The sequence below is a fragment of the Anastrepha ludens genome, chromosome 2, assembly GCF_028408465.1.
Source record: "Anastrepha ludens isolate Willacy chromosome 2, idAnaLude1.1, whole genome shotgun sequence".
NCBI classification, from domain to species: domain Eukaryota; kingdom Metazoa; phylum Arthropoda; class Insecta; order Diptera; family Tephritidae; genus Anastrepha; species Anastrepha ludens.
This window is the reverse complement of record NC_071498.1, coordinates 114,564,066-114,576,424: the sequence shown is the minus strand read 5'-3', so window position 1 is coordinate 114,576,424 and position 12,359 is coordinate 114,564,066. Positions and strand designations below refer to the sequence as shown.

The following is a 12,359-nucleotide window of genomic DNA, read 5'->3' as shown; positions in this document are numbered from 1 at the left end:
TCGCCGTATTTGGTCTTGGTGCACTTTTCAGGACAGGGGAAATTAAAACTACTCCTACGGCAGCACTTGAAAGAATACTCAACATACCTCCATTGGCATTGCGGCAGAAGGTCTAGCAGCTAAATCTGCCGCAAGACTTAATGTAACGGGTAAATTTACCTGTAAAATATTCGGGCATAACTCAATAGGTATGAGTTATCGGACCAATACGGATTATATGACTTCGAAATACAATTGGGCGAAGAGATTGCGAACAAAAATAGAAGAAGAAGGGTGGAAAATAGATATGAAACCTAGCCCCAATACGCTTAACATATTTACCGACGGCTTGAAAATGATGGACGGTGTAGGTGCAGGGATTTATTGCATAGAGCTAAACATAGGCGGCCAATTAAGCTCCCGAACCATTGCAGTATTTTTCAAGCAGAAGTCTTTGCAGTAAGAAAGGCTTAAGAAATAGCATTCACAAAGACATCGAGCAACTCCAAAATAAATATATACGTTGAGAGTCAAGCGGCAAGAAAGGCAATAAACTCATATGAAATTTCATCTAAAAATGTGAAATGTTTATGAGCTCTACAATATGAGAGGTTAGAATGTCTCTCGGAGTCAGAGCTTCAGAGCTTACTTAGATTCGTACCACTAAGGACCAATAGGTCTATGTGATGGCTTTCAGCCAGCCAAGTCAACCTAACTTAACCTAACTGCAAAAAATTACATCACTTCCATTATTTTTAAGCAGAGGCCAATACATTTTTTATATTTATATCCGCATGAAAACTCATTAAAACAGCTCTGCCCAAATATTTTATTACGTAGAAACCTCCATAAAAAATTCTACCATCTGTTTCATACGATATGGAAAACCTATTTTCCCACAACTGACAATGAGTGGGTAAAGCATGTGAGCCGATAGCTTTTGAAGTAATTGATTGGAATGAAATTACCGTTATATTAAAAGTCAAAATTGTATCGAACTATTAGAAACTCCACTGTTTGACTGGCCAGTGGCGATAAAACATGATGTTAGTCTTACATAAATTCGTAGCAATTGACCGATTGATACAAAAAAAAAATTCGACAGTGGCATTTAGTACACACAATAGTCCTCCTAATGTATTATGGAGTGTTTTTTTTAAGAGCTGAAGAACTTAAAATGATAATACAAAAAAGAAACATTGTTGGAATGACTTTTTTACAATAATTTGGTAGACGATTTCATGGCATTTTTTTTTAGGATTTCCGGCACATGACCGCGGTTAGGAGTTAAATAATCAATCAGTCCAATTTTTTATTACTTTTTCGAATAAATCTAGAATATTGCAATCGTTTGTTAAGCGCGCTGTATGGCAAGTTGCGCCGCCCTGCCGGAATCAAATGACTTCTATGTTTAGATGATTAAATTTAGGGAAAAAAATCAGTCAGTAACGGCAGCTCCTTCCTCATTTCGGAAGAAATAAGGGCCGATGATGTCTCCACTGCTCTATGAACTTCGCGAATGGGTTTTTTTTTTATTTCTTTTTTTTTCAAAGTAAATTTCCACAATTTGGAGGCGTTGCTCTGGAGTTAGACGATACATGATGACTTGCCAAACCTTACGGAACAGAAAAGCCAACACAGTTTGCCATTCTCAGCTGGAAGCCATAGTTATCGATATTGATAGTTCTCGTGTTGCTAAAATAAACACCCGATATATAATTAATTTCGCACGCGTCCTTGAAAATGTGCCGTTTCACGGTTGAAGCGTAAGGTATTTGTTCATAGTTATGCAAATCATAAATCAGTTCAACCGCACTCAATAGTTAATCTTATCAGTATACTCACGCGCATCACAGACACTTTCTTATCAGTGGTTCTATAGACCGTTAAAATGTATGCATATATTACAGAAAAATAGTTCGGTTTATTTGTTTAAATTCGAAATACCTTTTGATTTGTTGTTTCTTTCTCATTATTACAAATTCTCGCTCTCAGTAATCTGATAAAAATCCGAAAATTTATAGATTACGAATGAAATGGTATGTATTTTTCTTTACAAACATAATGCTCATTAACTGATCATTAGTTCTTGATAATTGCACAATCGCCCTTTTAAATATACATACACAAATTAGCATATCCAACAAAAATTATAAAATTATTTACACGAACACCAGTGTCACGGAACACAGCTGTGCTTGTAAATTTCAAATACGCGGCAGTTTGTAGGACAAGAGAGTAAAGTTAATAATTTGTGCTTTAATTAAGTGCGTGAGCCACATTTCTTAGTCTTCTTTCCGTTTAATTTGCGCTAAATTTTGAACATTCGAATTTACATATAACTGCGTATTACTTTAATATTACGGCGGCTCATGGATGAAGCACCAGTACTTTATTTCTCCAAATGTCTTTTACGCGGTCTCCTTTTTCTCCAGGTATTGATAGTTGATGAAGCGCATTCCTTGCACAGTTTGAGCAGTGGAATTTGTTAAATGGCAAGCGAATAGAAGCATATTTCTTGGTTGTACTTTCCAAGCGAATCGCATGAACACGCACGAGTAGAGTGTAAGGGCTGAAAATAAAATATGGAGATTAAATATTATTTCTACCAAAAAACAAACAAAAACAAGAGTAACTAATCTGCTTGTGTTTCTCAGTGTTTGCCAATCAAATAATCATCTGGCTTTTAGCGTAACTCATATGCTTATTAAATACAAACAAACCGGCTCATGAGCAGACCGGTCGAACAATTACTCAGTTAGGTTAATACAAAGAATAGGAATTAAAACAAGATAAGAGCAGCTAGGGTGATGTGAAATGAGATTGACGTTGATGACCAGTGGCTACATCGCGGATGGAAAGGCCTGATAAACTGCTACAACAACAATGTTGAAATTACTGATTCTGAAGGTGTATGAATGCATACATTTGTGTGCGAATATTATACTTACATAACTTATATTAATTATTATGTTAGCTATGAACGCACATGCCCACGACAAAAACAAACTTACCAAGAGTCATTTTCCCTGAGATGAATTTCGGATCTTTTTTGAAATCTGCAATTGCTGCAAGTGGTATTCCCCAGTTAGCTACTGGCCCCCAAAAGTGTGTGCTGCAGCCGATGAATGGAAAGGATTATTTTAAATTATTTCTACAAATTATGCTTAAATGCTTTGCCAACCTCATTAAATAATCCCGAAACTCCTTGCTCTTCAAGCTGTTCACCATTTTGGAGAGCAGACTTTTGTTAGGTGCGCGTTGAGCCATCCTGATGTTGTCTTTCTAAACTGCTGAGATTACTTATTTGAATCACTTCAGAAGCGTGCCCTTTTGTTTGGATGTCTGGCGTGATGCAAAAAATTACAAAAAAAATTTCTTTTATTTACAAATTTCTTATTGTTATCGTAAAACTTTTATTGACACATGTCGGCATCAAAGTGTGAATTTCTGAAATGCCCTTTACTTTGTACCATTAATCACAATTCATTTGTAAAGTGTTTGCGTGCAATTTTAAACATGCAAATGCCCTAACTATGGTGCTTGAAAAGATAAGGAAGATAGCAATCTTTCTGCGACACGTTATGTAAATGACAACGTCCAAATGGATAGCGACAATTCAATACCCACCAAAACAAATCCAAAACCGATCCGCACTGTTCACTCGCACAAAATAAACAAGAGACAAACATCAAACTGTTGACGAGTGACTGACGTTTATCGATAAAATCGTCTGGTCACCTTATCTTGTCCTGTGATGCCACATAACTAGGCATTAATACACCTTCAGGAAATATCGGAGGTGTTCTGAAATCCGCTGTCTATTGAAATCGTAATGAAATAATCGCGCTATGTAATTCAAACGGTTACGATTTATCGGAAACTATGCTCGCATCAGATTACTTTGTATATCGATTTTTCTGAGACTTCCGTTTGAATAATGCTGAAAACAGTGAACGACGTACGCAGCACTAACACGTTTGCAATAGAATTGCCGAATACTTTTTATGCTCAGAGGTGGATTGCGTTCCGATAGTAATTTAAATGGCCCCGAATGATTCTGCAAGATTTTTAACACCTCACTGTGTGAAAATTTTTCTAGAGGTTTAAAAACATTTCCTGTGATTTTAATTTAAATAAATGGTAAACTATATCAAAAATTGGAGCTAAGTAAGCTATTAAACTCAAAGGTATACCCCTCTAAATAGAAAATATCTTGAATTACAAGATTCATAAGCACACTCTCTTTCAGTTATGTGGTGCAGGAAGACATTCAAATATCTGTTTAGTTTTCTTTTATTTTCATTTGTATGATGCTTTGTATTTATTTTGTATAATGATGACGGACCAGTCCAAATCAATACAATTTAGAAAAGTAACCGAATTTCAGAAAAAAATGGCCCCCTCTCCCCCCTTGTGACGCTCTGTGACAAATCTTTACATCCCTCCTAAAAGACACGTGATGATAAAAATAATGATCTATTCCGTAAAAAATACAGGGCTGTATGTCAAAAAGTGTGGTAATGATCTAGGACTATTTTATAATTTCAGAATTTGGGAGAGAAATTTCGCATGGTTAATCTCACCTTTTATTTACGGATTGGAAGTTAAGCACGAAAAGTAGATCTTCTATTTACATGTGAACGTATTATTACGTTGTAAAGTAAACTAAGTGCGTTTAGGAAATGGAGTAGGTGTGAATGGGCCTTATTTTTAAACATTTCTTAGTTTGACCTTGTTTTTAGAAAATTGTTCTAGAAATTTCAACTCCCGGTTTAGAATCATATCGTTGAAACCAAACGGATTTCACTGTCTGCAAATAATTTTCCATACAAATTTAATTGTTCTTCCGTCTTAATATTCTTCTTCATATTATTATTATTATTATTTATTTATTAAATTATAATTAATAATATTATAAAGTAATATGTTTACAGCACTAGCTCCCAGGGCTATCGGCTTCTTGATAATTATTAGTTCCGATAACATTACGCTTACGATATTTCTTTTATGTTTCTTTCGATGACACGAAATTTCTCCGGTTCAAAAATGTCTTTCGTTGGATGTGGCATCACTTATAAAAATTCGGATCTTATCTGAATTTCGGAGTAAGTCTAATTTTGAAGTTGCCAATATAAAAACCATTTAGGTGGAAGTTAATTTGAGTAATTAGAACTTTTGTAGTAAATACTTCAATCTTGATGGATACGTTGTAGGCTATATTGAAAAACAAAGACTTACATATATTATTTCAACTTCCATTTAATAAGTAAAGTCATTCCTATTAATTCGACCGTACACGTAAAAAATAAATATGACACTTGTTTTTTCGGACTAATTGTAAGTTGGGCAGCCCTATTAGAATGTCAGTTTGGTGTATTTTGTTGCTTTGCACAGGTTGGTTTTAGAGTGCGCTTGTGTGATTTTCGTCAAAATTTCTGTTGGGCATTGAATTTGTAAATGAACGTGAAATATAATCAGAGTTTTTCCGATCACATCACGGTTCGAACGTAAAGTAGTTTGAAGGTTACTGCGTCGGAATTATTCACAATTTAATAACGAAAGTAAAAGTGAAATAGTCTTTTCGTTACTGCGTTTGTGTGCGTTTTGTGCGGAGAGTTAGCTCAAGAACAGTGACTGCTGATATTAAAGTTCACATACGTGTTATGCACATTCATTTGCACTCGTGTGAAGTATTTATTTTGAAATAATTATCTTAATTTTATTAGAAATCATTTACGCGTTCATTATTATATCAGAAATGGTTTGATTTAAAACTTTAAAAACATAATGATTGTAATAGAATGCATAAATAAAATCTGTGGAGTGATAACCGAATAACGAAGACTTTTTGTGATAAAATAAGACGTGTGTGAATAGATTTAGAAACTTCAAAAGTAACACAAATTATTAGACCGATCATATTATGATACAATAATTATTAGAAGGTAGTGTGGCGTGATTAAAACATCTGTTTGCGCTTCGTATATACAGTCCCGGACATAAGTTGTGGCACACCTCCCATTATGAAAATTATTGTAAAATATATGCAACATTAATTTTTACGTGTTTTTCTCATTTATTGTTTACTGATGCGGTATTTTTGTAGTTTACTTGATTTGTTATGCTATTACCACTGATATAAAGGAAATTATCAGTGGCCAGGCCCTTAAAAATATATCTTCTGTTGTTAAAGTAAAAAAAAGTATGTGAATCTAGTGAATCTTCATATATGAAAAAATTACCAGGAACTCCTTGTGTTGTATTAACATAAAGATACTCAGCGGGTGATGCTCTCATGCTCGCTTTTAACAGGTTCTTAACCCAAGCAATACTGCAGGTATCACCAGCGTGCCTTGGTCCATGCTCAAACCCTATATATCTGATGAGCACTGCTTCGAGCCGCTTAGTGAATCCATCAACCACAGCAAGGCAGTATTTGCAACCCTGGGATTCACGTAGAGACCCGATTATATCCAAATAAATGTGATAGAACCTACCGTCTGTGCAGGTTAATGAAACCTTGGAGCGGTGATACGGGACGCATTCCGTCACAAGCCCCTTGAGTAATATCTTTGTTCGTCGAAGTAGTGTGTTCAAATTGTAATTGACGAATTTATTTTGAATGAACTAAAATTTCGTACATTACGAATTTAGATGTGGGTTAATTTATTGCTTTTTTTATTTAACACCATTTATAGTGATGAGCAAAAGTCTGCATACACTCCCTATTTTCTTTGGCTTGAAAGTTTTGTTAAAACTTTTTCTTTTTTTTTTTTGCAACTATTGCATAATGTCAAGCAGAAACGAAATAATGAATGTTTACTTTCCTAGTTCATTCGATTCATATAAGAATAAATTCGCCGGGAATCGAATAGTTTTCGTATTATGATGGCAGAAGTTTTAGGAAATGCTGTTCCGCGATAATAACAGATGGCGTGGGTCTCACAATATAATCATGTACAAAAACTTCAATTATATTTCCAACTGCCGTTTGAAATTTTCACAATATATTTCCAATAAGCTCTACTTTCGAAATACGTAAAAAATACTCGATTTTCTTAACAGAACTCACGGGATGGCCGCCGTAATTCTTTTATGTCAAGGTTAAACAGATATGGGGATTGAAATTTTAATCTTATTGACGACAATTTCATGAATTTAGCAAACCGCTGATTTGCTCTCATATTCATATTCGTTACCGATCCGCAATGGTATCAGTGATTCAGAGTCTATTCTGCTTTAAACTCTTCGCGTAGAATGCAACATGCAATGGGGCGCAAATAGAAAAGCGAAAAGCACTCTAGTCTATGTAAAGTATGCAATAAAAATTTTATAAAAAGGTGTAAATTATGGTTGTAAGGAATTCAGTTTGAATAAAACTAACATTTCGTACATAACGAATTTGGATGTGGGTTAATTTATTGCTTTTTTTGTTTAACACCATATATAGTGATGTGCAAAAGTCTGCATACACTCCCTATTTTCTTTGGCTTGAAAGTCCATAAAGTTTACTGAAAATATTAGTGATACAATTTCATTTGAAACCATCTTCTAATATCAATAAACTAAAAAAGTAAATAAATGCCGCGCACATTTCTATTAGGTGGTTGGCCGAGCGCCTCCTCCTATTTGTGTGGTGCATCTTAATGTTGTTCCACAAATGGAGGGACCTACAGTTTTGAGCCGGCTCGGAACGGCAAGTGGTTTAAAAAACATGTCTTAACATAAAAGCTATGACAAAAGTGTACGTAGGTGTGCTACGTTGTGATAAGGTAAAGTACCGTTTTTTTCTTAAATTTTAAGCTTCAAAACTAGCCGAACATGTATTAAACACATAAAAAAAGCTTGTCAAAGAGCAATTCGAAAAACTCTGAACAATAATGGTTTCCCCAGTAGAACACACTCCACAACTCTATTTGCACTTTCTGAAAAAAAAAAATAACTAAGCAGTTTTGCTCATAACTGCAAAGTTTTGCGATGGAAGCGAAAAAGTTTGGAGGAGGAAAAAATTATTCGCTTAATCCGAAGCATTTAGTATCCACTGTGAAGCATAAGCCGCTAGGGCAACGTAATAGTTTGGGGAGCTGTTGCGGCGTCTGGAGTTGGAAGGCTATCATTAAGTGAGTGAAAAATGGGTCATTATAAATACAATACAAGCCTTTACTGGTACATAATTTCACACCTTCGGTGGATACTTTCGAGCTTAGTGCATGTTGGACCTTTCAATAAGATAACGATCTGAAATACCTGACACACTTCCTTAAGGATTGGCTGGTTTACTTTGCACCAAGACAATTAAGCACACCACCGCAAAGCGCAGGTTTGAATATTATTGAATTGGAAATTGTAGAACGCAAAATAAGAAAAAATCAGGTTTCTAGCGCTGCTAAGCTCAACAAACGCATGATAGAAGCCTGGAACAGCACAACAGCTGCAGAGCCAACGTTCCCACGACAGTCGGTTCTACGTTACCGGAACGACCCGGATTTATATCCGGCCAAGGACTGTCACTTCAGCAGCATTCTTCATATATATATGGGGAATGTTTATGCTGCTACAACAACAACAACAACAACAAAGCTAACAAAATTAGTTATCTTCAGCTTCAAGCAGTTATTGATGTTAACGGTGGACCAACCAAATACTAAAAAATCACAATATCTAAAATTAAGTAAAGTTAAATTATTTTTGTACTGGATACAGACTTTTGGTCGCCCCTCGGCAGGCAATGGCAAACCTCCAAGTTTGTTTCTGCCATAAAAACTGCTCATGAAAAATATTGGCCGTTCGGAGTCGGAGAGTCGACGTCGGCTTAAAACTGTAGGCCTCTCCATTTGTGGAACAACATCAAGACGCACGCCACAAATACAGGGTGGCTGATGAATTTTGCTACATTAAGAAACTCAAATAACTTTTTTTTTAGTGTATGGAATTCATATATTTGTTTTTCAAGTTGAAGGTCATTAAATTTTATTAAATGTAGCTTAACTAGTTTTAAAAATAATTTTATTTAAATGCCCCCCATGCTCGTTGACTCAAGTGCGGCATCTTAGTAAAAAGTTGTTCATTGCTGCTTTGAGAGTTACGACAGGAATAGCCGCAATTGTTGCCCGAATGGATTGTTTTAGTTCATCCAAATTTGTTGGCTTTGTTTTATAAACTTCTTGTTTACATAAACCTCACAAGAAAAAGTCAGGTGCAGTAAGGTCAGGCGACCTGGGGGGCCAACGAAATTCGGAGTTTCTTGAAATCAGTTTATTGGGAAATTTTCGTCGCAACTCTGTCATAACAGTCTGGGCTATGTGAGACTTTGCCCCATCTTGTTGAAACCACACAGAGTTGAAAGGAATTCTCTTTCGGCGTAGTTCTGGATAGAAAAATTCTTTCAGCGTTTTCAAATAACGGTCTCCAGTAACCGTGACGGTGTGACCATTTTCTTCAAAAAAAAAAGGCCCGACAATACAGCGTGAAGAAACCGCACACCACACTGTCACGCGAAGAGGATGCAATTCCGTCTCGTGGAGTATCTGTGGGTTAGAAGTACTCCATATTCGACAATTTTGTTTGTTCACATTGCCGTTTAAATCGAAATGGGCCTCATCAGACATGAAAAGGCAGTTTAACATGTTTTGGTCTTCTTCCACCATTTGCAGGATCTTCTGGCAAAATTCCAAGCGAATCGGCAAGTCTGCTGCATTCAGTTTGTTAACCATTTGAATTTTGTAGGGAAATAAGTCTAAATCTTTGTGCATTATTGTTTGCAAAGACTGTCGGCTGACACCAAGTTGAGCAGATAAGCTTCTTGTTGAAACCCTTGGATTGCTTTGTATAGCTGCAGCTACAGCAGCGATCGTTTCCTCCGTCCGAACTGGTAGGTTTCGATGATAAGGCCTTCTTGCGACTGTTCCTTGCTCAGCAAAATTATTCACCAGTCTCATTATGGTCCATCTGCTCGGGGGATCGCCGCCAAACATCCGCCTGTACTCTGTACCAAAACTACGGACTCCAGTGCGTGATAGCGGCGGACTATCCAAATTCTTGTTTGCGTGTCCCAGTTATCCATTTTAATAAATTTTAAAGATCAATCTGCAAATTAAAACAAAAATGGAACAGATAACTTAAAAAGAAAAAAAGTTATTCAATTTTTTTTGGTAGCGGCTTTCATCAGCCACCCTGTACAAGGAGGAGCTCAGCCTAACACCCAAAAAGGGTGTAAGCGCCAATTATTTACGTATAAATAGAGTGTTGTCAACACGGTTCTTACGTTTTTCCCTCATAACTTTGTTATATTATTTTAAATAATGGGTTTTTTACGATTTATTATGATTAGAAAAACTTTTTGTACTTTCAAACCAACTAAAATAGGAGGTGTACTTCGACTTTTCGAATATCTAAACACATAATTTTTTGTTTTCATTTTATTAATGTTTCATTTGTCCCCCTTCCCCTTCTCCACAGTTAAGCAAAAAGTTCCTTTATTTCCGCTTACACAGTTTAAATCGAAAAACTACTCGCTGCAACTCGCGTAAGGATAATATCGTTAAAGTTTAATTTCCGGCAAAGAGCTTGGAAGTGAATGCGTTTACGTTATATTCCTTTCAATAAAAATCTAAATCCAAAGCAAGTAACTCACTTTAATAAAAAATAACTATTTGCTACGCACACATTGTTGCTGCTATAAACGGCCGTACAATTCTCTATCAACTAAGCTCGCAATTCGTCGCACAGTTTATATCCCTACTAAATATATTTTCATCATGACGCATTGGGAAGACTTTTATAATACTCATTTACCACCAACCGATTTCGAGGATAATCGTTCGCTATTGAAAGAGTTTTGTGAACGACACAATAAATTGCAGAACCGCATCGTCCTTATAACGGTAAGTTGTACATATGTATTGGTAAAATGAAATTGACAAATAATAAAAATGTGAATATACGTACATGTATGTATGTGTTTACATATGTATATGTGTATGTAATTGAAGTTAGATTTGTCTAACTGGAAAGAAAAAGTTTACTGGTTGTAAGCTTTAGTATGTAACTACACTAACAACTCCCACCTTGTTTCACGCAGGCTTATCCTAAAATAATATAATAATAATCTTATAATAGAAAATTTATTTTTTGGAACACTTCGAAACGATGGTCCGAACGAATGAACCGAATGCACATTTCAATGAACTCCAATAAGTGGTTATTCTTAATCCTGCCATAAATTCTGTTACAAGTTAAGTCTGTTATAGATATCCATTTATATTACTTTTTTATATTAAAGTTAGTTTTATGTAATCATGTAAATATTAAAAACAAAAATTTGAAATATTCATTCGAAATGGTTACCATTTGCTTTTGCACAATCCTTCAAACGATTATGCCATTCAGCTATTGTAACACGCACGGTTTTCATGGATATTGGCGTCGCTGCTCGAATCAAAGATTTTTCGAGGCTCTCCAAATTTCTTTGATGCCTTCGACAGGCCATTTTCTCCAATTCTGACCACAAACTTTAGTCCAATAGATTTACATCTGGACTTCTAGACGGCCAATCTTCTGCGGCTATGAACCCAGGAATATTTTTTTTTAGTGGTTTTTGGGTGATTTTTGCCTTGTGGGCTGGAGCGGAATCTTGCTGGAAGATCCAACGCTGTGCATTGAAGAGAGTACTGCTCAACTGCTCCACCACGTCTTCTAAGACATATTCCTGGTACCCTTTAGCATCGGTCTTAACCCCTTTTTCGCAGAAATAAAGAGATTTACGCCTTTTCAAGACACTCCCCACCAAACCATTATGGAGGCTAGATGGTGGTCACCCTGAACCTTTGAAAAAAAATTTTTTGGGTCTTTAGAAGTTTTTGGCATGGAATTTGGCGTTTTGCTTATTAAAAACTTCTTCAACAGTCAAAATTTTCTCATCTGTGGAAATAATATTTTCATGGCCGTTGACCGCGTGCCACCGAGGAAGCTGCTTGCATCTGTCGAGCCTAATTTTCTTCAAGCCCGTTGTCAAAAGATGACCAGTTGAGCGAGGGAAGGCTTTTATGTGGCGATCATCTCTAATTAGTCTTGACATGGATGCGGTTGATACATTCATTTCCCTGGACATCATTTTCTCCTTTCTTAGAGGATATCTGAGAATTCTTTCTCGAACAGCTTTTATGGCTGCACTGATTCGCACCACGGGAGGACGACCACTTCTTTTCTGTCTTTCACTTCAGACGTTTGGGAAAAACGATTGATCATGCACAAAACATTCTCGAAAAATTAAGTTTTTTTTCTGCAATTCGAAATCTCACCTACGCTTTTACCACACTTTTGTAGGTATGCAATCACTGCAATGCGATTTTCCTTATCTCCCCACGCCATTGCTAACG

The 12,359-nt window shown here is 36.1% G+C and overlaps 2 protein-coding genes across 9 annotated transcripts in view; one reads left to right on the top strand and one right to left on the bottom strand.

Moving 5' to 3' along the window:
• Positions 1 to 1,883: 1,883 nt before the first annotated feature.
• LOC128859092 (mitochondrial pyruvate carrier 1) lies at positions 1,884 to 3,713 on the bottom strand. Of its 2 annotated transcripts, none has more exons than XM_054095810.1 (4): positions 3,610 to 3,713; positions 3,164 to 3,324; positions 2,994 to 3,094; positions 1,884 to 2,551 (listed from the first exon to the last, which is right to left on the bottom strand). In XM_054095810.1, exons 2-4 carry the CDS (start codon positions 3,247 to 3,249, stop codon positions 2,391 to 2,393), a joined length of 348 nt encoding a protein of 115 aa, XP_053951785.1. In that variant the 5' UTR covers positions 3,250 to 3,324; positions 3,610 to 3,713; the 3' UTR covers positions 1,884 to 2,390. The 2 variants fall into 2 exon arrangements, with proteins under 2 accessions (XP_053951785.1, XP_053951794.1); XM_054095819.1 differs by lacking the exon at positions 3,610 to 3,713 and adding an exon at positions 3,453 to 3,573.
• Positions 3,714 to 5,294: 1,581 nt separating this feature from the next.
• Positions 5,295 to 12,359, top strand: part of LOC128855137 (phosphopantothenate--cysteine ligase) — a 77,496-nt gene continuing 70,431 nt past the window's right edge. Inside the window, exons 1-2 of one of the 7 annotated variants that reach the window (XM_054089801.1) lie at positions 5,295 to 5,376; positions 10,441 to 10,865. In XM_054089801.1, coding sequence (XP_053945776.1) covers positions 10,740 to 10,865 — 126 coding nt within the window. In that variant the 5' untranslated portion in view covers positions 5,295 to 5,376; positions 10,441 to 10,739. Of the gene's footprint in view, positions 5,673 to 5,839; positions 5,928 to 10,440; positions 10,866 to 12,359 lie in introns of those variants that run through there. The other 6 variants (XM_054089802.1, XM_054089800.1, XM_054089798.1 and 3 more) reach the window with 6 other exon arrangements.